General features: G+C 37.3%; 1 protein-coding gene across 3 annotated transcripts; it reads left to right on the top strand.

Annotated features, from left to right (window-relative positions):
• Positions 1–28000, top strand: ARHGAP11A (Rho GTPase activating protein 11A). 3 transcript variants are annotated; one of them, XM_057543918.1, is made up of 12 exons: positions 1–843; positions 4897–4967; positions 6778–6874; positions 7408–7661; positions 8344–8501; positions 8668–8814; positions 16937–17011; positions 17805–17969; positions 21187–21316; positions 21805–21913; positions 24572–24710; positions 25114–28000. In XM_057543918.1, the coding sequence occupies exons 1-12, from the start codon at positions 715–717 to the stop codon at positions 26697–26699; spliced, it is 3060 nt and encodes a 1019-aa protein (XP_057399901.1). In that variant the 5' UTR covers positions 1–714; the 3' UTR covers positions 26700–28000. The 3 variants fall into 3 exon arrangements, with proteins under 3 accessions (XP_057399901.1, XP_057399902.1, XP_007180508.2); XM_057543919.1 differs by having other exon boundaries at positions 8338–8501; positions 17805–17933; positions 25114–27999; XM_007180446.3 differs by having other exon boundaries at positions 2–843; positions 8338–8501; positions 25114–27998.

Consider the following 28000-nt stretch of genomic DNA (forward strand, 5'->3'; position numbering starts at 1 on the left):
AAGGTGGGCCGGCCGCGGTGGCTCCGGTTGTCTGTCGAGGCGGTGGGGCGGAGGCATGAGGAGGGACACTTGACTTCAGTGAGCGCACCCGGATGTGCTGGCCGGGGGCGGCAGTCAGGTTGATGGAGGAGGGAAGGAGCAGCCTGTGAAACGGGGTGACGGCGGCCACCAGCCCGGGCGGGGACCGGGACTGGAAGAGGCCCCTGAACAGCCGGCTGGTCCGGCGACTGGGCTAGGGTGGGGGACTCGGGGCCGCAGGGACTAACGCCCAGCTGAGTCTGCGGGTGGGGGGGCTGGAGGGGCGAGGAGAAGGGTTGTCTTTACAGTTCGGAGAGAGACGAGGGCGAAGGGAGGTTTGGAGGAAGGTGGCCTGAAATAGTGAGAAGCTGGTAACGGGCGTGGTACAAGGAACTGAAAGGATCTGCAAGGGAGGTCTGTGTAAGTAGCTGAAAGGATTAAGTGATAAGAAAGAATGCCGGTGTAAGTGAAGGAAACGTGAGGTGTGGTTAGGTCAAAGGGCTAAGAGAAGACGGTTGGTGGAGCAAGGAAAAAGCCGTGGAGGTGGCTGGGGTCCGGGGTCGGAAGAGTGCCAGACGTGGCCGGAAGGCAGCGGAGCTGAGCGCAAAACTGAGAGTGTTCGGAAATTGGAAGACTTGGTGGCGAAAGAGGGTCAGGACTCAGATCCCACCTCGGAGAGTGGGCGACGTGTCCGGGATGTGGGATCAGAGGCTGGTGCGGTTGGCCGTTGTACAGCAGCTTCGGGCTGTTTATGGCATTAAGGTCAAGGGTGGCCGTGGGCAGTGCGATCGCAGGAGACCGGAGACAGCAGCCACGGAAATCGTGGTAAGTTCTGAGGAAAGAGGTTTAGGTTAAAAAAGGGGGGAGGCGGACGTATTCCCTACCATCACTTATTACCAGGTCATGCTAAAATGTTCATTCTGTATGGATCCAAAAGAGAATATGTTTAAATGTGTCAACTTCAGCAACACTGACATTTTGAACTAGATAATTCTTTGGGGGACTTTGGGGTTAGCTGTTCTGTGCATTATAGGATGTTTAGCAGCATCTCTGGCTTCTAGGCACTAGATGCCCGTAGCGTGTTCCAATTGTGACAATTAAAAATGTCTCCAGATACTGCTAAGTTATTGTAAATATTTTGAACAAGTTGCACGTGGGAAGGGAGACAAACACTACCCCACCACCACTGTTTGAGTAATATTTGGAGAGGGACAAGGGGTACCAGTACATTTTCTAAACGAATCAGTAGATGAGGTGTGACGGTATTAGAAATAGGCTTTAGATAATGACTTTATATTCACCGATTTTTTTTTTTTTAATTTACCATCTTAACCATTTTTTTTTTTCAAATTTTTATTTATTCATTTATTTATTCATTCATTTATGGCTGTGTTGGGTCTTCGTTTCTGTGCGAGGGCTTTCTCTAGTTGTGGCAAGTGGGGGCCACTCTTCATCACGGTGCGCGGGCCTCTCACTGTAGCGGCCTCTCTTGTTGCGGAGCACAGGCTCCAGACGCGCAGGCTCAGTAATTGTGGCTCACGGGCGTAGTTGCTCCGCGGCATGTGGGATCTTCCCAGACCAGGGCTCGAACCCGTGTCCCCTGCATTGGCAGGCAGATTCTCAACCACTGCGCCACCAGGGAAGCCCTATATTCACCGATTTGAAAAGAACATGCTTGCTCCTTGGCTGTATCATATTTTTGAGACATAAAGGTTTTTTTTTTTAACGAGTAAATTGAGAAACCACAGTGGAATGATTCAGAAGCTGTTGATTTTTGGGTGGTTGAGATTAGGGGATTTCGAATGAGATTTTAATATCTCTACAGAATCATCAAGAATTTCATTGTGAAAAATAAGTTGAATATAAAGCATTTCGTTTTAGATTTACTTGCCTAATTATATGGTGCTTTCTAAATACTTACAGATGAAAACTAAAAATTAATTTTCATAACTCTTATAGTTTATAATGTCTGAAAGAAAATAAGTACTTGGAGAAGAAAACTGACAATTTATATTCCTCTTAACAGCTTATAAATTCTGGAGAAATTATTTTTGTTGTTTGCAACTTATTGGCAACACACTTGTTTATATTTAAAAACTAAGTGGTTTCTTCTGATTGTAAAACTGGCTTTCCAAGATCTCAAATATAGTAGGTTTTGTAAGTATATGAAAGAATTTGTATGCAGATTTTTTTCTTACCCCTCAAGAAAAACTGACACTTGGCCTTTAGAGTCAGATAGACCTGAGTTTGATTCCTGCTCTACCCCTACTTGGGGTGTGATCTTGGGCTGCTTGTCCTAAGCTTTAGTTTCCTACTCTATAAAATGGGAATGGTATCTCTCGTTGAGTTGTTTAGGGGATTTAAAAAAATTATAAGATCTGTAGATGAAACTAGCACACAATGCCTGTCACATGCCACTTATTCAGCGAGTTGTTATGATAATCAGAGGTCCTCATCCTAATTGGTAGTCATGCTAGAAACCCTAATAAAAATATTCTAATAGAGAAATACAGAAGATCACTGTGTTAACACGAACGAGATCTAACATGTTAGGTAATTATTTGAATACTAGATTTCTTTAGCTCTTTGGTGTTTGTTACCTAATGATAATTTTGAGCTCTTTAAGAAACGTGCTAGACAGACATCTTTTTAAAGATGATATTGTAAGTGATGTTCTAATACATAAAATTTGAAAAGCATGTTATTAGTTTTATTTTATGAGATTAAATTATAGCACTAACTTGTGAAGCCAGTTATTGAGCATAATGAGACTTGAAAAAAAAAAACCAACCCTGAATTCTGGTTATGTAAGACATTTGTAAACTTACAGTCAGCTTCAGCATCTGATTTATTTTTGCATTTTGTTTGGTTGCACAGTATCAAGAAAATTCTGATTTACCCAAATAAGGGGTTGCCCATACTAACTTTTTTTTTTTAATTTAATTTTTTTTTTTGGCTGCACCATGCGGCATGCGGGATCTTAGTTCCCCAACCTGGGATCAAACCCGTGCCCCCTGCAGTGAAAGCACGGAGTCTTAACTACTGGACCACCAGGGAAGACCCCCTAACTTTTTTTTTTTAATAGCTCACCTTGAAATGATAATTGTAACAACAACAAATATTCTTTGAATGTTTGCTTTGTCAGACACTGATGTTTTACATCTTTTAATTCATTTAATTCTCTCTGCAACTCTATGACTTAAGACCTATATAAGGATACTGAGGCACAGAGAATGATCATTTAATCCAGGTCACTCAGCTAGTAAGTGGAAGAGCCAGGATTTAAAACTTGGCAGTCCTGCCTCTAGGAGCCTGCTCACTTAAGCACTGTGCTACACAGTCTTTTCTATATTCGTCAATTAAATTGAGCCAGCTACTTGAAAAAGGACTAGTAAGATTTTGTCAAATCATTAAGAATGCTGAATGATTTTGGCTGCACCGTGGTTTGCGGGATCTTAGTTCCCCGACCAGGGATGGAACCCAGGCTCACAGCAGTGAAAGCGTGGAGTCCTAACCACTGGACCGCCAGGGAATTCCCTGAATGATTTCTTATTATAAATAACAGGTTAAATAAGGTGCTCTTACAACACAAGTGCTTCAAGAGCATTCATGGAGAGCAGATGTATCTAAACTAAATTAACATATGAGTGATTAGGTATGCCCACTTAATCTAATTTCATATAAGCAGACATATACAGGCTTGAATTTTTATTTATTTATTTATTTTTGGCTGCGTTGGGTCTTTGTTGCTGGGTGCGGGCTCTCTCTAGTTGCGGCAAGAAGGGGCTACTCTTAGCTGTGGTGCGCGGACTTCTCATTTGGGGTGGCTTCTCTTGTTGCAGAGCACGGGCTCTAGGCGCTCGGGCTTCAGTAGTTGTGGCTCGTGGGCTCTAGAGCACAGGCTTAGTAGCTGTGGCGCACAGGCTTAGTTGCTCCACTCGCGGGCATGTGGGATCTTCCCGGACCAGGGCTCGAACCCGTGTGCCCTGCATTGGCAGGCGGATTCTTAACCACTGAGCCACCAAGGAAATCCCTTGAATTTACTTTTAAGTTCAAGGCAAAGCTACAACCTTCTTAATCAGTGACTCGTTTTTAAGAAGTTTGAATATATGCCCAAAGATAGTGGCAGATTCTTTATTCAGAGGTGTGCACAAACACTCAAGTTAACCAACATACAAATGTACTCTTGGGATCTTCAAATGTATTAAAATTTGAATGCGAGTAATACATTCGACTCTGACTTTTTAAAATTGGTTTTGAAAGTACGACATGAAATTTAAATTGTTTGCAGAATTCCCTTCCTTGGATACCTCAGAACAGTTTGATTAGTACTCTCCCATAGAGTGTGGAAAAGATAATCAGGTCTAAAAGTAACCACCCTGATATAATTTTAGGAAGTACTCACTGAGTGACAGGAATTACTGTTATCGGCCAATTTGGCCTTCTGTTCAAGTTAGTATTTATAAGGTGACCAACAGAAAGTTTAAGGTTGGTATTTATATAGTTACTAAAGGAGCTTATAGTATTTTCCAGAAATGTTAGCATATTGGGCCAAATTCTGTTTAAGAATTTCCTTACTGAACACTAAATGGATTGATTTTCTGTTGTGGGATTGGAAACTGAGGGAATTTGCTGCGTTGCTTAAGGGCAGTGACTCCATCTTGACCATTTTTGTGCTCCCAGCACCTAGCATAATATCTAGTATAGAGTAGTTACTTTTTAACAAGTATACTTGATGTAATTGTTTTTTGTGTCTTGACCAATAGTTTATTTCTGCTATCTTGTTTTATTTTGTGAGGTTTTTAATTTGCCTAATGTTTAAGAAAACTTATATTGAGCCTAATATTTGTGTTAGAGTAACTGACTTTGTCATTTTAGGGTAAAATATTTGGAGTACCTTTTAATGCATTGCCCCAGTCTGTTGTTCCAGAATATGGACATATTCCTAGGTGAGCAAACTTTGAAATGAAGAGTAAATATTTCAAACTGGTATTGGAATGTTTAAAAATAAATAGTTGAATGACGCACACAATTAGTTGGAACTAGCAAATGATTTTATTTCTCAACATTAACTAATGTTAAAAGTTGTTTTTTAAACTTTTACATATTTTAACTTTTTAATTTGTACTCATTTTCAGGATTGAATTTTAAGGTTTAGTGATGAATAAATGTTAGAAAGCAAATTATTTTTGTTCTATTAAGGCAGAGTTTTCCGTTCTGTACCAATTTTTTCATTGCTGTTTTGATGATACTCAGTAATATACTAAACTACCAATTCATTTATAATTTTAATATTTTTTGTCTTAGAAATGTTGGACAAAAGAATATTTAACTATTGGAGTATTTGTGAATATGAATTATTTAACACTTGAGCTTTTCTGTGTCACTATTTGTAAATAACCTTTTGGACTGACTGCATCAGAAGTTGCTAGGGAAGTTTAACGGCTTAAGAAAATAGTTTAAAAATGCGTAGTAGAAAGATACTACCTTAGCTCTTACTAATTCATTTCCCCTCTATCCAAAGTAAGGTTCATTCTGGCTACTCTAGTCTAATAACTTAGGTTTTTAATTGGTGCATTGTCCAAAAGTATTTGTTGAACACCTTGCTGCTCTTAGAACAATTTTCCCTCACTCACCCTATAGATACAGATTCACAATCTTCATGAGGTAACCACTTACTATTTTGCTTTTTTAAATGGCCTATGAAAGGTTTTTTTTTAATGATGATTTTCAACGTTTAGAATTGCAGTCATATCTCTAGTAATAATGACTAAATTTTTGTTGTCGTTTCTTTGTCTGCTTTTTTAAAAAGAAAATTGTTCTGTCAGTTACTCTGCAACATTCAGCCACTATGCACCAGTACAATGCTTTCATTTGCTTTCAGCTGACATCCATTCAAATTTTTTGTTACCAGCTGTTACCTAAGCATCTAAAGCCAGTATTGATTGTTAAAAATTATTCAGTATAAAGAAATTGAGCACACACCTCTAGATGTGAGAAGGATTGTAAGGACTGGGATGGATGTATCTGACTTTCTGACCGGTAATGTTGGTGAGAAAAAAAATAAGCCTTGCCTTATTTTTGGGCAGATGTAGTTGATGGTAGGTTTTTTAAGCTATGTGTGCTGTGCAAGATCACCTGTGGAGAGAGAATAGGTAAAGAAATGGAGAAGGCCTTAGAGCCCTGGGTGATCCTAGGATGGAGAAGTCTGGCAGAAAAAGAGGAGCCAGAAAAGAAGTTTGAGAAAGAGCAGTCAGGGAGACAGCAGAAATTCCAGAAGTGTAGTGAAGAAGAGTATTTTCAGGATCATCACGGAGTGGTCGAGTGTATCAACTGCTGGTAGGACAAGCAAGATGAAGACAGTGAATTGACCGTGGATTTGGCAAGGCAGAGACCATTAGTGATCTTGATGGAGTAATGGGGAAGAGTCTGATTGCAGAGGGTTGAGCAAAGACTGGGATATGAAGAAGTGAAGGCAGTAAAAAAAAAAGACAAATCTTGTGCTCTGAGCAGAAGCAGAGAAATGGATTAAGATTGGCAAGGATCAAGGATTGAGCGGGCTCACTGAAGTTGTCATGGGTAAAAAGATGGGCTTTAGAGAAGAATTTAGGAAGCAAGAAGGAAAACTAAAAGTAACCTTCTATCACAGAGATTAAAGGGATTTGTAGCATCAGAGCTGAAAGGGGTGTAGTCTCGGGCAGGAGAATAGGATTTAGTGAGATGTGTGTCTTACCACCTGAAAAGAGTTCTCTCTTTCAGTTTTCTTGTTGATGCTTGCACATCTTTAGAAGAACATATTCATACAGAAGGGCTTTTTAGGAAATCAGGATCTGTTATTCGTCTAAAAGCACTAAAGGTAAGCATATTCTTGAACTATAATTTTTCATTTGTACCACTTTTTAATTTGGTTTTTAGGATTGAAATATTTAGAACTATTACATGAATTATGGACAGAAATTGAGTTTGCAGATAGCTTTTTTTCACGGCAGAAGAACCCTTTTTCTTTTTTCCAAAATGTATATCATTTATATAATGCTTTTTTTAAAAAATTGAGGTATAATTGACAAATACATTTAAGGTGTACAACCTGATGTTTTGATATATGTATATGTTGTGAAATGATTGTCACAATCAAGCTATTTATATAATGCTTTAAAAGTTTACAGAGTACTTCCAAATTCATGTTCCTTGTTCCTATAATGTACTATATGAAATGAAAATTTTTTTTAATTTTGTTTTTAGCCTTCTAAAGAGAAGTGATAAATACTAAAACAAGAGTTAAGAGAAATTTATTAAAGAAAGCTCTTTAGAGTATAAGAAAGGATAGATACTTTATTTGCATTCAACCCTTAAGCCCCCGAACGCTCAAGATTGTTGTATTTATTTCAGAATAAACTGGATCATGGTGAAAGATGCCTGTCTTCTGCACCTCCTTGTGATATTGCAGGGCTTCTTAAGCAGTTTTTTAGGGAATTGCCAGAGCCCATTCTCCCAGCTGATTTGCATGAAGCACTTTTCAAAGCTCAACAATTAAGAACGGAGGAGAAGAATAAAGCTACATTGTTGCTTTCCTGTCTTATGGCTGACCACACAATTGATATATTAAGATACTTCTTTAATTTTCTCAGGAAAGTTTCTCTTAGGTGAGTAGTAAGTAAAAGTTTTGGGAGATGGTAGTTTAATTTCTCAACTAGCTAGATTTACCCTTATGATAAGAAATTAAATTTCATTTGGCATGGAAATTTTTCTTAAAAATATTATATTTTTCCTTACTATAAGAGGTGTACCCTGTATAATTTTAAAAAACGATATACCAAATATAATATTTCCTTGCTGTCTTAGGGTTGTCCTGCTGAATGCCTTAATGGCTTATTGGTGTTTATAGGCTTCTTAGTCCATTGAATGGCTTCAGATTATTGTGTTTCTAAAATATTTGCGATTTGCTTTTCAAATTTGTCCCTTCTCCCTGCTGTCATTGAGCCTGCTTGTTTTAGACATACTTGCTGCCTTCAGTACTTTGAATTTTCTGTGTGTGGGTTTGAAAAATCAAAGAAATGTGTTCAATTTGTGTGGAAAAACAAAGCGTGAACTCTATGGGTAGCAATGTTTTTATGACATATATTTAAGCATAGAGAGGCTGTGTATTTCTGGTTCTGTCTTATTTCAAGCCAGTCATGTACATGGGTAGATGAAGGGTAACTGTATCTTGATTTGTGTTTAATTGATAAAATAAGAGGTCTTCAAAATGTGCCCAATAAGTTATTTTAACTCTGTATTTTTATCTTTAGCTCCATCTCATAAAACCTTTTTTCCTTTAAGGTGCAGTGAGAATAAGATGGATAGCAGCAATCTAGCTGTGATATTTGCACCAAATCTTCTTCAGACAAGTGAAGGGCATGAGAAAATGTCTGCTAACACAGAAAAGAAGCTACGATTACAGGCTGCAGTAGTACAAACTCTTATTGATTATGCATCAGATATTGGTAAGATGTAGTTGCATTATTAAATAATGGGATTTGTTTAAATGAGGGAGATCCCAGCTTTTTCTAAGTGAACTATGAAGACAACTGTTAGAAAGTGGCTATATACTATTGAAATGTTCTGAGGGAGAGTAGAGGAAAAATCTTAATTGTGAACATTTTCGTTTAGGGCATGTTCCAGATTTTATCCTAGGAAAGATACCAGCTATGTTGGGTATTGATGATCTCTGTGCTACTCCATCACTAGAAGGCTTTGAAGAAGGTGATTATGAAACTCCTGGTGACTATAAGAGAAAGCGAAGACAAAGTGTAGGAGGTAAGTGGTCGTGGCAGTCCTGTTTGTGGACGTACAGCAATTTGCTTTTGCCTGAAATGTGTTTGAACATAAAAAAGCATAAACTATGGTGTATGCCTTTTTGATGCTTACAGCATAGTTGGAGAAGCATGATATAATGCATGTGAAAAATAAAAATGACAATATAATCTAATATTATGTGCTAGATGTTTAGCACAAACATAAACTGCATTCCAGGGAGAAAAGTTCCCTGGTTGTAATGACCAGGGACACTATAAAAAGAAAGTTAAACTGAACCTTTTTGAAGAATGGGTAGAATCTAGGAGAACTGGGTGGAGGGTCAGAATATTTGTATCCTATTCGAGGATGCTATGAAGAAAGATTTTTGTAAGCTAGAAGTAATCTATGTCTGTGTCTGTAAGCTAGAAGTAATCTATGTCTGCATGACTTGAGTGGCTCATCCTAGGGATTAGGATGGTATTATGATAAGCTTGAACTCACACTAAAGAATTAGAACATTAAACTGGGTATTGGAGAACCATTGAAGGTTTGGAGAGAGGCATAACATGATTACACTATTTTAGAAAATCATCTGGTTTGGAGAATTGAGACTTGGAGGTACGGAGAATAGTCAGAAATGTGTGGCAATAGCCCATGTGTGAGATCATGATTTGAAACAATAATATGAATTAGCAGTATGAACTAAATAATGAAGGAAATGTTACCAAGGAAGAATCAAAAAGAACCAAAGTTTCCTCATGGTGGAATCAATCATGAGACTTCTTAATCTTCTTGATCCGGAAGACAGGCTATTCCTCCAGTTGCCTTGGGAAATTTCTTATCTTTTGAGTATCAGAACCAATTGCTATTAACTGTCCGATGCCTTTTTGAATCTTTTGGCTTGTATGGATTTGCCTCCTTCTGGTTTTTTTTGCCTCCTTTGTAGATTTCCCTTATACCTTCTTTGTTCTGTAACAAAGTACTGTACTGTACAGTACCGTACTGTACAGTACAGTACGGTACTGTAACAAAGTACCACAAAGTGCCACAAACTGGGTGGCTTAAAACAATCAAAATTTATTGTCTTACAGTTCTGGAAGCTAGAAGTCTGAAATCAAGGTGTTGCCTGGGCCATGCTCCCTCTGAAACCTTTAAGGGAGAATCTTTTCATGCCTCTTCGGGCTTCTGGTGGTGGCTATCGGTTCTTGCCATTCTTTGATTTGCAGCTGCATCACTCCAGTCTCTGCCTGTGTTGTCATATGGCGAACTCCCTAGGTGTCTCTCTGTCCAACTTTTCCTGTAGTGACACCAATCACATTGAATTAGGGCCTACCCTAATGACCTCATCTTTTTTTTTTTTTTTTTTTTTTAAGTGAAAGCAGGTTTATTTTAGAGATACACACTCCACAGACAGAGTGTGGGCCATCTCAGAAGGCAATAGGTAGACTGTCTCCAAGGGCGAGCGCGGTGGCCCTGAGGTGTAAGGGTCGTTAGTTTTTATGGGCTGGGTAATTTCATAGGCTAACAAGTGAGAGGAATATTCTATCTTGGAGGAGGGGTGGGGATTTCCAGGAGTTGGAGTACCACCCACTTTTTGGCCTCTTATGATCGGCCTCTGAACTGTCACGGCACCAGTGGGTGTACTAATGACCTCATCTTAACTTGAGTTCATCTGCATAGACCCTAATTCTAAATGAGGTCACATTCACAAGTACTGGGAGTTAGGACTTAAACATATCTTTTTGGAGCATACAATTCAACCCATAAAACTCCCTACCCCAAATTCAGATATTCTTGGATACAGATCATCTTTATTACCCTTTTCCCTTTGTGATTTCATTCACTCCTGTAAGTTTCACTTATTGCATCTAAATAGATGAACACTTAAATCTCTACCACTGTTATCTCACAAATGTCAAACCACTTTAGTAAAAGTCTCTACTAGGCAGACATCACACTTCTGCTTTTCCTTGGTGCTTGAGCTCAGCATTTTGAAATGATCATCTTCACCTTCTTTAAACTGGTTCTTCTTGAATTCTTTCTTCTATTAATGGTACCACCATTGTCTAGTCACAGCTTTAAGCCATAGTTGCCTAACTCTTACTTTACCATCTATATTCATACAGTTTTCAGGTTCTGTAAGATTCTATCTGCAGTGTTTACTGTAAGAATTTCCTTCTTGGTCTTTGTGCCTCCTCCTTGAATCTGCCCTGCTTATTGCTGTCAAGGCTGATATTCTTAATATATAACTCTAATCATGGATCTCACATGCATACCCTTCAGAAACTTTCATTAATACTGATATTTGTAGCCTGACATTAAAGATCTTTCATAGGATTGCTTTACCATGCCTTTCTACTGTATCCTGTCTCTCCTTTATGCAGTCTACACTTTAGTCAAACTGCTTTCTTTATTCATTGTTTTTTAGACACTTTGTTCTTTTGCTTATACTTTTTATTGATATAATTTTTTACTTACATCTACCTTTACTGTTCAAATAATATCCACTTGTCAAAACCCAGCCTAAATGTCTTATCCAGCAAGCTTCCCGCCTCCCTTTTAAAAATTTACTGTTTATGTATTTTTATTGATCTGACATTGGTCTATAACATTATTGTAAGTTTCATGTGGACATTAAATTTCGACTTATGTATACACTATGGTGTGCTCACCACCAAAAGTTTCATTTCCATCCATCACCATACAGTTGACCCCCTTTACCCGTTTCGCCCTTCCCACACCTCTCTTTCCCTCTGGTAACCATAACTCAGTTCTCTGTATCTATGTGTTTGTTTTGGCTTATTTGATTTGTTCATTTATTTTGGTTGTTTTAGTTTGTTTGGGATTTTTATTCCACATATGAGTGGAAGCATACGGTGTTTGTCTGTCTTTGTCTGACTTATTTCAGTTAGCATAATACCCTCAAGGTCCACCCATATTGTCACAAATGGCAAGATTTTGTCCTTTTTTATGGCTGAGTAGTATTCATTGTGTATATATATACCACATCTTCTTTATCTATTCATCCATTGATGGACACTTAGGTTGTTTCCCTATCGTGGCTATTGAAAATAATTCTGCGATGAACATAGGGGTGCATGTGTCTTCTCGAATTAGTGTTTTCATATTCTTTGGATAAATACCCTCATATGGAATGGTTGGATCATAAGGTGGTTCTAGTCTTAATTTTTTGAGGAATCTCCATAATGTTTTCCACAGTGGCTGCACCAATTTACACTCCCACCAACAGTGTGCGGGGGTTCCCTTTTCTCCACACCCTGTCCAACACTTGTTATTTCTTGCCTTTTTGATAATAGCCATTCTAACAGGTGTAAGATGGTATCTCATTGTGGTTTTGATTTGCATTTCCCTAATCATTAGTAATGTTGGACATCTTTTCATGTGGCCTGTTGGCCATCTTTGTCATAAATTAATTGTTCATATATGTATGAATTTATTTCTGGGCTTTGAATTTTGTTCCGTTGATATGTGTCTGTTTTTCTGCCAATGCCAGGCTGTTCTGAATGCTATATAGCTTTGTAATATAATTTGAAATCTGGGAGTGCGATACCTTCAGCTTTGTTCTTTTTTCTGAGGATTGCTTTGGCTTTTCAGGAATTTTTGTTTCCATATAAAGTTTAGGATTTTTAATTCTGTTGACATGAAAAATGTCATTAGGATTTTGACGGATTGCATTGAGTCTTTCGGTTGCTTTAGGTACTATGGACATTTTAATAGTGTTAATTCTTCTAATGTATGAACACAGAGTATCTTTCCATTTCTTTGTGTCTTCTTCAGTTTCTTTCAACAGTGTCTTAGCATTTTCAATGTACAGGTCTTTTACTTCCTTGGTTAAATTTGCTCCTAGATACTTTATTCCTTTTGTTGTGATTGTAAAATGGGATTGTTTTCTTATTATTTCAAATAGGTTTTTAGTGGAGTCTTCAGGGTTTTATATATATATATATATATATATATATATATATAAAATATGTCCTCTACAAATAGTTACAGTTTTACTTCTTCCTTTCAATTTGGATATCTTTTATGTATTTATTTTTTCCTTTCCTATTTGCTCTGGTTAGGACTTTCCATACTATATTGAATAAGAGGGGTGACAGTGGGCATCCTTATCTTGTTCCTGATATTAGAGGGAAAGCTTTCACCTTTTTGCTATTGAGTATAAGGTTGATTGTGGGTTTATCATATATGGCCTTTATTATGTTGAGGTACTTCCCTTTTATTTATTTTATTTTATTTTTTTTGGCTGTGTTGGGTCTTCGGTTCGTGCGAGGGCTTTCTCTAGTTGCGGCAAGTGGGGGCCACTCTTCATCGCGGTGCGGGGACCGCTCTTCATCGCGGTGCGCGGGCCTTTCACTATCGCGGCCCCTCCCGTTGCGGGGCACAGGCTCCAGACGCGCAGGCTCAGTAGTTGTGGCTCACGGGCCCAGGTGCTCCGTGGCATGTGGGATCCTCCCAGACCAGGGCTCGAACCCGTGTCCCCTGCATTAGCAGGCAGATTCTCAACCACTGCGCCACCAGGGAAGCCCCGGTACTTCCCTTTTATACCCATTTTATTGAAAGTTTTTGTCACAGATGGATGTTGAATCTTGTCAAATGCTTTTTACATCTATTGAGATGATCATATGATTTTTATCTTTCATTTTATTAATGCGGTGTATCATGTTGATTGATTTGCGGGTGTTTGATCCTTTTAATGTAGTGTTGTATTCAGTTTGCCAATATTTTGTTGAGGATTTTTGCATCTATGTTCATCAGAGATACTGGCCTATAATTTTCTTTTTTTTGCATTGTCTTGCCTGGTTTTGGTGTCAGGGAAATTTGGCCTTATAAAATGAGTTAGCACGTGCTCCCTCCTCTTCAGTCTTTTGGAAGCATTCGAGAAGGATAGGTGTTAAATCTGTTTTGAATGTTTGGTAGGATTCACCTGTTTTGTTTTGGTTTTTGCCTTTGATTTCTTGATTGACCTAGTAGTTCAGTAACATGTTGTTTAGTCTTCACATATTTCTGATTTTTCAAGCTTTCTTCTTGTAGTTGATTTCTAGTTTCATACCATTATGATCAGAAAAGATGCTTGATATGATATCAGTCTTCTTAAACTTATTGAGACTTGTGTCGCAAATTATGGTCGATCCACGAGAATGTCCCATGTGCTCTTGAGAAGAATGTGTCTGCTGCTGTATTTGGATGGGATGTTCTTTATAAATCTATTGAGTTCATCTGGTCTGATGTTTCATTTAAAACTGCTACTTTCTTTCTGGATGAACTATCCATTGTGTAAGTGGGGTGTTAAAGTCCCTACCGTTATTGTGTTGTCAGTTTCTCCCTTTAGGTCTGTTAATACTTGCTTTATATATTTGGGCACTCATATGTTAGGTGCATATATATTAACTGTTGTTTCTTCTTGGTGAATTGCCCCCTTTATCATTATATAATGTCCACCTTTGTCTCTTGTTAACTTTTTTAGCTTGAAGTCATTTTTGTCTAATATGAGTATGGCTATACCCACTTTCTTTTGGCTGCCATTTGCTTGGAGTATCATCTTCCATCCCTTCACTTTGAGCCTATGTTTGTCTTTAGAGCTGAAGTAAGTCTCCTGGAGGCAACATATAGGTGGGTCTTGTTTTTTAATCCATCCAACCACTCTGTCTTTCGATTGGTGAATTCAATCCATTTACATTTAGGATGATTATTGATAGATGAAGACTTAGTACTGCCATTTTATCTTTTGTTTTCTGGTTGTTCTGTATCTCCATTGTTTCTTTTTTCTTTGTGTTTCTGTCTGCCATTTTGGTTTGGTGGTTTTCTATGATGTTTTTCTCAGTTTTCTCTTTTATGTTCTGTGTCTCTGCTCTAGATTTATATATATATATTTTTTTTTAAAATAAATTTATTTATTTTGTTTGTTTAGTTTTGGCTGTGTTGGGTCTTCATTGTTGCACGAGGGCTTTCTCTAATTGCAGCAAGCAGGGGCTACTCTTCGTTATGCGTGGGCTTCTCATTGCGGTGGCTTCTCTTGTTGCGGAGCACAGGCTCTAGGCATGCGGGCTTCAGTAGTGTGGCGTGTGGGCTCTAGAGCGCAGCCTCAATAGTTGTGGCGCACAGGCTTTGTTACTCCGTAGCATGTGGGATCTTCCCAGACCAGGGCTCGAACCCATGTCCCCTTCATTAGCAGGTGGATTCTTAACCACTGCACCACCAGGGAAGTCCCTCTAGATTTATATTTTGTGATTACTATGAGGTTTGTATAAATTGTCTTATAGATAAAAGTCCTTTTTCTGCCAATAGCATCTTACTACCTTCATTTGCCTATATGAGTTTCATCCTTTTCCTTTTACCTTTTATGTTTTTGTTGTCTCAAATTGTCTCTTTATGTTTTGTGTTCTCTACCAAATTGAAGTAGCTATAGTTTTACTGCTTTTTTCCCTTTAACCTTTATTATAGAATTGTTTGACAACTTATTTTGATATAGAGTTGCAATTTTCTGATTCTGTTAATCATCTTAGTCAAAATTTTGTTTACTTTTGCCTTTTTGTTTCTGGTAGAAGAGCTCCTTCCAGCATTTCTTGTAAGGCAGGTCTAGCACTGATGAAGTCCCTCAGCTTCTGTCCATCTGGGAAACCCTTTATTTCTCCTTCATATCTGAATGATATAGCTGACAGTTTTTATCTTTAAATATTTTGAGTATGTCATTCCATTCTTTCCTGGCCTGTTGAGTTTCTTTGGATGGCACCATTGTCTCCTCAGTCATCAAAATCAGAATTCTAGACGTCCTTATCTGCTCTTTCCTCATTTGCACATCCCACTGTCTACCAAGTTTTATCACTTTGATCTCTTAAATACCTTTAATACTGCCTCCATTTCCACAGCTCCTACCTCAGTTCAGACCTTCTTCTCTTGCCTGGCTAATTCCCACTCTTCCTTCAGGTCTCAGCTTAAATACCAGTTCCTCCAGGATACCTCCTCTAACTGCACAATCTAAATCCGTTGTTATATTTGTACTTCACACTATTTACCCATTTGTCAATAGGTATTTATTTCCTTAGTATATTTAATGTTTGTTGCCTCCAATAGAATAAGTTTTGTAAAGGTCACTGTTTCATATTTTGGCCACTGTTGTATCTTCATTGTGTCTGACACATAATAGGTACAAAATAGATATTTGTTGAATGACTGAATAGCATACTTAGAAGAACCTTTAGCTAGTTTGCCTGTCTCCATCCAAGGAGGCTTACCCCCCAATAAATCTGTCATACTGCTGCCAAAGTGATTTTCCTAAAGTGCAGAAATGATGACTTTGTTCCTTTTTGCCTTTGGAGAAGTTCAAGTTCTTCAAAATGACACACAGCCCTGTTCTGCCTAATACACAAGACTTATCTCTTACGATATCCACTGTTCACTATTTGCTCTAGCGGTATCAAACTCCTGGTTTCTAGTATACATAAATTCTGTTTTTTCTTACATACCTTTGCATATACTAGTCACCTTGCCTGAATTCTACCTTCCACCCTAATCAACACCTACAAATCCTTCAGAACACTGTCCAGGTTTTATTTCCTTTGCAAAGCTTCCTCTCTTAATGCCATTTCTTTCCTTCCTCAAAAAGTAATGATTTCCTCTTCCATACTCTTTCTATACATTATAGATACTTGTTTTACAATTCATTCTGTATTTATTTACTTGTATTTTTTTTTGTTTTGTTTTTGTTTTTTGATGTGGACCATTTTTAAAGTTATGTTTTAGTTTTTTGACTGTGAGACATGTGGGATCTTAGCTCCCCGACCTGGGATCGAACCCACACCCCATGCATTGGAAGACAAAGTCTTAACCACTGGACCACCAGGGAAGTCCCTCATTCTGTATTTAATGTCTTCCTATTTATTTATTTATTTTTTGAGAGATATGGGAGTATAAGAGGGGAATGGAATACAAATATATCCTTTAGTTTTTTCCCCTATTTTGAAATAATTCCTTTTAAATGACCTTAAGTGACTTTAAAACATATAAGCTGATATAAAGTTAGATGCTAAAAGACCACAAATAGCAATACGAATTATTGATGAAAGTTAGGTAAATGTTGTTATAATTGATTATATGATTATAAATATGCCTTGCATTTCAGATTTTGTTAGTGGAGCATTAAATAAACTTAAATCTAACAGGACACCCTCTATTACACCTCAACAGGAAAGAACTGGTAGGTATTATATATATTTATTTAAGTGGGCATTTATATATATTATACAAAAATTACGATAATGATTACCTAACTTATTTTGTTTAATCAATTCCAAATGTAATTTTCAGTGGAGATATTGTACTATAATATTATGACATTGGATATATATATGTAATACATAATATATAATTACATTGGATATAATGAACCTAAAATTGTAGGTATGAATTTATTTTAGTCTATCGTTATATCTTTGATCTTCTGAATCACGTTCTTCCATTTGTAAGTTGGATGATATTGAACATGTGAAAATAACTCAATCTCATTTTTATTTTAGAACCAGAAGTTTATTAGTATTTGTTCCAATTTTTTTTTTTTTGGTTTGCTTGTGGCTGAAATTATTCAACCCAGCAATAGAAAATTTGATTACTTGTTTTGTTTTCTAGATTGAAGACATTAACTGGTTAATACTCAGTTATGATGAAAAGCAAAAATATTTAGATCAGTTTTTGTTTCAACACCTTGATTATAATTTTTCATGCCTATTTAATACTCTTTAATGTGAATTATATGCATCTTTTAGTCTATTTGGTGTTGAAGTTACTAAGAATCTTGCCTCTTTGCAACTTCACTTTTTATTTTAAGTAATTGCATAGTGTTAATTTAGTTTTATAATATATATTTGATAATGTTAATGTAAACATATCCCCCCATTTTTGGTTCTAAGAAATAGCTTTATAAGAAGAAATTATATAAAGTGTTTATATTTTATCAACTTTGTGGGAGAAAAAACAAGTTTTCTTTTTTTCAGCCCAGCTATCCATTTCACCAATGATTCTTACACCAAATGCTAAGCGTAAACTACCGGTAGATTCCCATGGTTTCTCAAGTAAGAAAAGGAAGTCCATCAAGCACAATTTTAACTTTGAGTTGTTGCCAGGTAATCTCTTCAGTAGCACTTCTACACCAGTATCAGGTAACAAATAGAATTTATATAATTGGGTTATAAACATTAACATGAGTGCCTATTCTGGGCAAAGTGCTATTTCATATTAATATGACCCTTTAGGAGCCAGAGTTTTATTCTCTGTTTTATCAAATCTCTGAATTTTATAAAGTCCCCTAACTTTTAAAATAGACAGTGGTTCAGTATAATTAGCGTGTGTGTGTGTGTGTGTGTGTGTGTGTGTGTGTTTTACTGCCATGCCTATTGAAAGTTATGGGTCACTGTGGATAGGATAGCACTTGTGCTCAGGTTTTTTTTTTTTTTTTAATTAATTAATTAATTAATTTATTTTTGGCTGTGTTGGGTCCTCATTTCTGTGCGTGGGCTTTCTCTAGTTGCAGCGAGCGGGGCCCACTCTTCATCGCAGTGCGCAGGCCTCTCACTATCGCAGCCTCTCTTGTTGCGGAGCACAGGCTCCAGACGCGCAGGCTCAGTAGTTGTGGCTCACGGGCACAGTTGCTCCGCGGCATGTGGGATCTTCCCAGACCACGGCTCGAACCCGTGTCCCCTGCATTGGCAGGCAGATTCTCAACCACTGCGCCGCCAGGGAAGCCCCTGTGCTCAGGTTTTACGTGATTGAACATCCTAAATTCTACTTTAGTTACTTCTGGATCTGTAGCTGTGGCTGGATTGCTGTCTTTTGTTGAGTTGAGGTCACCAGCGTTTGAGCATCTCTGAATCCAGAGTAGGGGTGTTACCATTGAAGTACCATTGTGGGTTAATTTGAGGGGTGATATTTTTTTTTTAATTTATTTATTTATTTTATTTATTTTTGGCTGTGTTGGGTCTTCGTTTCTGTGTGAGGGCTTTCTCTAGTTGTGGCAAGCAGGGGCCACTCTTCATCGCGGTGCGCGCCTCTCACTGTTGCGGCCTCTCTTGTTGCGGAGCACAGGCTCCAGACGCGCAGGCTCAGTAGTTGTGGCTCACGGGCCTAGTTGCTCCGCGGCATGTGGGATCTTCCCAGACCAGGGCTCAAACCCATGTCCCCTGCATTGGCAGGCAGACTCTCAACCACTGCGCCACTAGGGAAGCCCCAAGGAGGGGCAGTATTTTTAAAGTTTTATACTCAAGTGGCTTTTATAAAAAGCCATCCTTATGGCATGGTTTCCACATCCCTTACCCGCCCAGCCATTTTATTCCAAATGAAATATAAGTTCCTAGTGTGGCCAACCAGAGCCTCCAGAGAAAAATATAATCATGCTAATTTGAATACCAAATTTTTGTTAGTGTGATCTTGGATTGAGTTGGCTCCTTTAGCATGTGTAGAATACAAGTTGGCTCGTATTAACCTATGGTCAACCCAAAATGAATTGAAACTCTAAGCCCAGAGTCTTCCATCTCATATTTGTGTCACATTTAGACAAAATGTGAGTAGCCTCTGATTCTTTTAGATTTTCTTTGGTTTCAGACAATGTTAAGAGTTTCAATTTGAATTTGTTAGCTGGGTTATGAGGTTTTCTTCCCAAAAGCCTCTCTTTCGCTTTTGGTATCCGAAAGGTTTACATTTTCCTTGTTTGTTTTATTAAAAAGGTGAACAGAATAGCAACTTGTTCTCTGTGGTCCTTCAGGTTCTCTGTGGTTCATTAAAGTGTAATGATAAGAACTCTGAAGCTCTGTCTGTAGTTCTATCAGTATTCACAGGCTGGAGACTTAAACTCCTTTAAAGTAACTTAGTGTGTTTTTAGTATTTAAAGGTTTTCTGCTTTGGAGGACTACTTCCAAATGACAGATGTGAATCATAGTTCTACCTGCCTTTGTTTATTAGCAATACATCATCTTCCCCAGGAAATGAACCTGCTGGTTCCTTCTCTCCAAGCTCCCAAAAAATAGATTAAACATTATGTTACTGTAACATTAGTATGCGCCTGCTTAACCAGCGAAACTTTTTTTATAAAAAAATTAACAAGTTCAGCAGTAATTCTATTATTTTTACTCACCATTTTTCTTTGACCCTACTTTCTCAGCCACAATTCAATAAATTGCATCTGCAAAATTGAAAATGAGTTGGTTTCTAAGTTTGTATTATAACAGATATGATGCTTTTCTTTAATATATGTAGGCAACATTATTAATCTACAGTACATAATGTACTTATTTTTAATTTTTTTCTAATATGTGTTGTAACTGTGTGTTATTCCATCTATTCTGACTGTGCCTCCTTGTCACCACTGATACATTTTCAAGATAACTAGACTGCAGCCCTAGAATAAAGCTACCTGTGTCACATTGGATATATCATATTGCCTCCAAGCTTTTTTTTTAGCCAAATGCACCCCAAAAGTCACTGTAATGGTTGTATTATTTTCTGTTTTTATAATTGAAAAAACATGAATATCTCTGTTTGGGGACCTGTGTGAATTCTTTATCAATACCAATGATAAGTTGAGAGGGTTCATGTTTGTTGAGTGTATCCTGGGCAATATTCAAATACAAGTCAAATGTATATGGAGCCTTTGCTCATAACTATACTTTTCCCTAATTTTTTATTATAGTTGGTTTCATGGTATAGTGTTAAATAACTTAATCAAAATGAGCTGTTGTAACCTCCAGTTGTTATCATGGAACATGGCAGTAGCCAAGTGGTTAGGTGTATGTTATAGATCATCAGTTTTTGTTTGTTTGCCAAAAATTTTGGACAAATTGCACTCCAGAGTCAGGTAGACCGCAAGTTGGCTAGCAGGTGCATACTGGATACTCAGATACTAAATTGTTTTTCAGTAGTTTATTTTTGATAACAGCATTAATTAATCTTATGTACCAGATACTGTGCTAGACATCTTATATACGTTACAGTAATATTTATATTCAGCATAGAAGTCCAATTTTAGAGCCTAAAGCCATTTAGTAAGTGGTGGACAAACTCAAGTCTGTCTCGAAAGCTTGCTCTTTCTCCAATCTGCAACAGTGCCCACCTCTCCCTTGTAGTATTAAAGCAAAACTCTAATATAAAAATAATGTTTAATCTGACCTTTAATTGGTAACTAAAAAGTAAGAAATTTATTTATTTTTTTTTATTTTTTTAGTTGACTTGGGTTATTTGACCCCTGAAGATTCTAACCAGAAATTATGTGATTTTGCGGTTGTTTAGGGATGGAAATTAAGACTTTAAATCTAGTTGCTATTAATATTTTATACTTTGAAAAGAAAATGAGTATGTGTGGTCTATCACGTGTGGTTATTTTTGTAGTTCACTTTGATACAAGCCCAGAAGGGTCATCTCAGAGTTCACTTTCTCCTGTCGCCGTCAATGGAAACCATTTGATCAGTACAGGTGTGCTAAGGCGAAGTAAAAGGCTTGCAAGCAAAAAAGTTTGCAGGTAATTTATCCAGGTTGGATAAAAATTTGGTATATACGGTTAATAAAATACTTTGTGTCTTTCTACTGAGAATCATAATTGAATCATAATTTTTCAAAATCCCTTTAGCCTTTATAGTCTTATGAATCAAGTGCATATCCTCTAGAGAAAGATTCCTAATTTGAATCCATTTTGCTTGCTTAAAATCCTATTTTATGTTGATGTCTGTAATTTTTAAATTTCCTGTTAATATAAAAAGCTAGTCTACCCTAATGATTCTGGTTTATAAGTGACTAAACTCTTGTGATAAACAGGAAAGTTTATTTTATAAAATATTTGTATTTTTTATGCAAATGCAATGTGTTCATATATGGTATCTTAAACCTAAAAAATTATTACTCTATTCAATTACTAACAATGTGTGATTTGCTCTGGACTTTCAAACTTTATTTTGTAGGAATTCCAGTTCTTATGCTATAAACTGATGTTTTTAATTTGACTCTTTCTAGGGTGGAATCAGGAAAAGCAGACTGCTTCTCTCCTAAAATCAGCCGTAAAGAAAAGGTTCGAAGATCTCTTCGTTTGAAATTTAATCTAGGGAAAAGTAGCAAAGATGGAGTAAGTGTCTTTCACCATTTCATTCAAGTTTATATTAGGATAAAGCTGAAGACTTGATGCTAAAAGACTCTCTCAACCCTGCCTCTCTTCCATCTACTGTCCCATTCGCTGCTCTTCTTTATACCAGCCCTTACACTTGAGTTGTTATCTCCAGTTCCTCCTTTTCTATTCTGCTGAAATCAATTCCAGTGAAGCTTTCATCCCCAACACTCACTGAAACAGCTCTCATAAGATCACTCATGAATTCAGCATTGCTCAAACAGGTGGACAAATACCAATCCTTGTTAGCCTTGATATGTCAGCAGCATGTAACCTGGCTGATGACTTGCTCCTCTCTGGCATACTTTCTTTCCTTGCTTCAGGGACATATAGTCTCATGATTTTCTTCCTTCTTTGTCAGTTAATTTTCTAATTCCTTTACATTGGAGTGCCCAAAGCTTTGCCCTTGGGTTTCTCTTTTCTCACTCTACTCACTCAGGGTGATCATCAGCTCTAAACATCATGTATATACTTACGACTTCAAGTTTATATCTCTAGCCCAAAATGCTCTCCTGAACAACTTGACTGTTTAACACGTACCTACTTGACCTCCCTACTTGGGTGTTGATCCCAAGTAGGGAGGTGTTGACATCTCAAGTGTAACCTGCCCCAAATAGAGCTCCCAAGATGCATTTCTCCACTGTTGCTATTTCTCCACTCCTCCCCGTCTCCTCCACCCACACTTCTACCTGCAGTCTTCACCATCTCACTTATGGCAACTCATTCTTCTAATCACTTAGGCCAAAAACCATGCAGGCATTCTTTTTTTTTTTTAACATCTTTATTGGAGTATAATTGCTTTACATTGTTGTGTTAGTTGCTGCTGTATAACAAAGTGAATCAGCTATACATATACATATATCCCCACATCCCCTCCCTCTTGCTTCTCCCTCCCACCTTCCCTATCCCACCCCTCTAGGTGGTCACAAAGCACCAAGCTGATCTCCCTTTGCTATGCGGCTGCTTCCCACTAGCTATCTATTTTACATTTGGTAGTGTGTATATGTCCATGCCACTCTCTCACTTCATCCCAGCTTACCCTTCCCCCTCCCCATGTCCTCAAGTCCATTCTCTATGTTTGTGTCTTTATTCCTGTCCTGCCCCTACGTTCTTCAGAACCATTTTTTTAAAGTTTAGATTCCATATATATGTGTTAGCATACAGTATTTGTTTTTCTCTTTCTGACTTACTTCACTCTGTATGACAGACTCTAGGTCCATCCACCTCACTACAAATAACTCAATTTCGTTTCTTTTTATGGCTGAGTAATATTCCATTGTATATATGTGCCACATCTTCTTTATCCATTCATCTGTCGATGGAGATTGAGGTAGCTTCCACGTCCTGGCTATTGTAAATAGTGCTGCAATGAACACTGTGGTACATGACTCTTTTTGAATTATGGTTTTCTCAGGGTATATGACCAGTAGTGGGATTGCTGGGTCATTTGGTAGTTCTGTATTTAGTTTTTTAAGGAACCTCCATACTGTTCTCCATAGTGGCTGTATCAATTTACATTCCCACCAACAGCATGCAGACATTCTTGACCCCTCACTTTCTCTCACATGTACCGTCGAAACCATTAGGGAATCCTGTCTAACTTCTGCTTTCAGTCTATCCAGGCTGACCATTTCTCACCAGTACTACATTTCTAACCTTCTCTAAGTTATGTCATCTGGAACTTGGATTACTACAAGTTCCTACTAGTAGGTCTACCTGCTTCTACCTTGCTGCAGTACTAGAGCCAAAATTATCCTCTAAAAACCAGAGTTAAATCATGTCACTCATGTCACTCCTCTGCTCAGAACCCTTCAGTGACTCCTTGCTTCACTCTGAGGGGAAAAAAAGAAAAGCCGAAGTTCTTACACTGATCTGCAGTGCCCCGCATGATCTGTTCCTGGCCTCCCTCTTGGAGCTCTCCTCCTGCCACCCTCCCTTGCTCACTTGGCTTCATTCACTTTTGCCTCCTGCAGTTTCTCAAATGTGCCAGACCTTGCTTCAGCCTTAGAGACTGCACTGGCATTTTCCTCTCCTGGAATGTTCTTCCCCCTCATACCTTCATGATTGTCGCTCTCATTTTTCTTTACTCACAAATCATCTTCTGTTCACTGTATTTAAAATTATACCCCCTACCCTTCACCACTCCGTATCCTCCTTACCCTGCTTTGCTTTTGTCCTTGGCACTTTTCACCTTATGTATTGTATATTATACTTTATAGTTTATTGTCTGTCTTCTTCTGGTCTAAATCTGCCCATCAAGAATGTACATTCCATGAGGTAAGATTTTGTTCTGTTTTTTTGTGTTTTTTTGTTTTCTGTTCTCTTTCACTGTGTGAACAGGCACTGGCACAGAGTCATCACACACAAAAAATTTTTTTTAAGTTAATGTGTGAGGCTGTTTTTATTTTAGATCATAAAATATCCACTAATAGCCAAGTCAAATGCTTATAATTTTCATCAGCATGCATGCAAGTATATTGTGTTTGCTATAAAATTGTTCCTCAATTATATACACACCTTTTAAAATCAGCTGTAGAGGATTCTGATAACTACAAAGTAATATTTTGAATTAACTAGGTTTATTTCTTAACCAAAACTTCTTCAATTTGTTCTGTACAGAATGTGTGTTCTGGTGTCGATAGATCTGAAAATGTTGGTCGACGACTTGCAAATCAACAAAGTTTAAAAAATAGGATTGAATCTGTAAAAACAGGTCTGCTTTTTAGCCCATATATTGATGAAAGATTAACAAAAAAAGGTACATTTACATGATATTGTTGGAGTTTTACCCCAAAAGCCTACTTTAGTTGTTTTTTTAAAAATTTTCTTCCCATTTTAGTGAGATATAACTGACATATAACCTTTAGTTGTTTTTAATGATAAAATATATTAAGTAATTTACTGTTCTAGAAATTGAAAATTCGTGTTTGAATAGTGAAAATATTGGAATTGCAATGTATTTTTCTATGACTAATTGGAGGATCTTTACAAATGTAAATATAAAGATGTTTGACATATTTATAGATAAAAATTATCTCTTTTAACACAAATCTAGTTTATCAGAATTAAATGCTTAGTATTTAATTTGTCATGTATTTGAATAACATTTCAAAACTAGGTCAGATATAAATGATTAAAAACACTGAACTGCTTTATTTTAGGTTCAAAAAAGATCAGTAAGTCTGAGGAAAACTTATTAACTCCAGAGCAACTAGGTGGAAGAAATTACCGGATGTCTTGGACAGGACCTAGTAATTCAAGTTTTCAAGAAATAGATGGAAATGAAGCTTCTCCAATAGATGCAATTCTTGAGGTGGAAAACTCTTCCTTGGAGCCCAATATGATGGTTGAAAAGTCACCTGTTATGTCATATGAGTTTGCCCCTTCTAATGTACACAGTAGGCATAATAACAACGTAACTGGCAGCTCTCTTAGTGGGGATGAAAATAACCTGACCACAGAGACTGTGGTGAAAATTCAGAAAGCATTTTCTGAATCTGGAAGTAATCTTCATGCATTGATAAATCACAGGCAGTCATCATTAACTAATGTAGGGAAAGTAAAATTTAATGAAACATCTTCTATCAAATGTAGCCCAGAAGAAAATCTATTTGAAACTAATAATTTCCCTGTGATAGAATCCGATGAACACCACACTAGTAAAGATGAAAATAGTTTTTCAGAAAGAGACTTCTCACTACATCAAACTCAAAAATTGGGTAGAGAAGCCACTATAAAATGTTACTCAACTCAGATGAAGATAGAACTAGAAGACAACATTCATTCGAATATACCAAAAGATTATTTAAGCAAGCAGGAATTGCCCAGTGATGAACAAATAAAGAAACAAGAGTCCCCAAGGGATACACTAAATACTAAATTAAAGGAGAATGAAAATATGATTGAAGAGAACTTACTGAAATGTGCAGCTTCTAGAGAGTACGTGGCTAGCGCCTCTTCCTCAGAGCAGATTACGTGTGATAGCGCAAACCTGTCAAAACCTAGGCCTGTGAGAGTTGTTAAGCAGCAGTCACTGGTGGAAACATGTGATAAAACGGTTTCTGAACATTTACAAATGACAGAGCATGGAAAGGTTTCAGACCACATACAGTGGTTTAACAATCTTTCTTTAAATGAACCAAATAGGACAAAAGTTAAGTCACCTCTTAAGTTTCAGCGTATGCCTGTCCGTCAGTCTGTCAGAAGAATTAATTCTTTGTTGTTGTATGGTGGACAACCTCCAAGACATAAATTAGCAAGTCTTGGTGAAGCTGCTTCTCCTCTGGTTAAATCAGTGAGCTGCGATAGTGCTCTTCCCTCGCGTGTAGAGTGTGCGCCAAAAGATTCTTCTATTCCATGTACCAGATGGAGTCCTAAAGAACAGAAGTCTACGTCATGCAAACAGTCGAATGTTGATACGATTTCAAAATCAAGCATGGAGGTAACTTCTACATCTTTCTCACAAATGAAAAGGCACCCAAACTCTGGGAATGCTTCTCTTGGGTCCACCAGAGTTTGTAAGCAGGAAGTGATATCTAATGGCCAAATTAAGGTTCCCTTGGATGATCTGACAAATCATGATATAGTAAAATCTGTTGTAAATAATGATATGGGCTTTTCTCGTGGCATAAATAACAGGGTCCTTAGAAGACCATCAGAAAAAGAGAGGGTCTGGTATAAAGGTTCTCCAAAAAATCCTATTGGAAAAGCTCAGCTACTACCAACAAGTAGACCTGTAGACTTGTAATTGGTAAATGTTATACTACTTGTCATTAATGTAAATAAAATTAGCAATTGGTGATATGACTTGCAAGGTAATCTACGTGTTAGTTTGTAGCTCAGAATGATTGGTATGTGATAAATTTTAATTTCATTGAACAAGCAACTTGAATTCTTAAGCTTGTATAAATGATGACTGTGGTTTTCTTAATTATGGCAATATTTAAGCTTATTAAGTTTATTGTCATCTCTCAAAGCAGAGGTTACACTTTACTTTTTTAAAGAAATTGTTGACTGGGTTTATAAGAAGTTAATTTTTGAAAATTGCTTGAATTTTATTTTTTAACGTGCGATAGGAAGAATGGAATGAGTTGTGCCTATTTCATGTTACTCCTAAGTCAGATGAGGTTTCTCTAAGAAATGTCTAACACACAGAGAAGAGAGAGAGATAAGCCCTGCATATCTTAATTCCCAAATTCCATTAATGTTTATTGTCTTTATCAAAGTCCCCAGACATTAATTTGTTTCAATAGCATCTTAATCCTTTATTCCTTTTGGGTGCAGAGTAATTAGACATATATTGTCTATAGATGTGACAGTGTGTTCACTTGAACTAAGAATAATGGCTAATGCAGAATGACGACTCAAGTGTGCTCATATAGTATGATGCTGCAGAAGTAACTGTGACTTTAAAGCCATACTATGTTTTTTAAAGTTAATTTGCACAAGTACATTTATATCTGTTTTGTCCAGTATAGAATTTAAAATGTTTTAAGAGGGAGTAATTAAGCTTGGAAGATTTTAATCAAAGTGATTGCTTATATACAGATGCTTGATTTTAGACTTTGAAATAGTTGATGCACCTCTGTACATTTACCTTGGATTCTTACACTTTGGATTCCTACAGGAGCCTGTGATGGTTTTGTCGTGTGTGTAAATGTTATTTATTTAGCAAAGACATTAAAGATAACTTTCTGGAAAATGACTTGCCTGAGACTCTAATGAAATTCAAAATAACCTTTTAGAATTTGACCCAAATTGTCAAGCAAATCTATCTAAATTTATATTTTAAATTATTAGAAATAACAAATCTTTAAGGAAAGAATAATATCAACATTAGAGGGTATTCTCTGAGTTTTGGAGGAAGGAATATGCAGGCAGACTCAAGCACTAAAGACACTTTTGCAGGTCAGTTGTTAGGGTGCCACATTCAAGCTTGGGGCAGAATAGAACCACACTGCACCCCATTCGGAGCGACCAGGCAGCGTGAATTTGTGTGAGGAATTTAAAGTCGTCAGAGGTTTGCTCTACCAAGGTCTCCCTGATAGC

Source organism: Balaenoptera acutorostrata, chromosome 3, assembly GCF_949987535.1.
Source record: "Balaenoptera acutorostrata chromosome 3, mBalAcu1.1, whole genome shotgun sequence".
Lineage (NCBI taxonomy): Eukaryota > Metazoa > Chordata > Mammalia > Artiodactyla > Balaenopteridae > Balaenoptera > Balaenoptera acutorostrata.

Bases quoted from the DNA above. Each gene is read 5' to 3' on its own strand.
- ARHGAP11A (XM_007180446.3), top strand. From the start codon at position 715: ATGTGGGATCAGAGGCTGGTGCGGTTGGCCGTTGTACAGCAGCTTCGG. The intron at 844-4,896 runs GTAAGTTCTGAG...TTGTCATTTTAG, and splicing joins CAGCAGCCACGGAAATCGTG to GGTAAAATATTTGGAGTACC. The intron at 21,914-24,571 runs GTAAGTGTCTTT...TGTTCTGTACAG, and splicing joins GGAAAAGTAGCAAAGATGGA to AATGTGTGTTCTGGTGTCGA.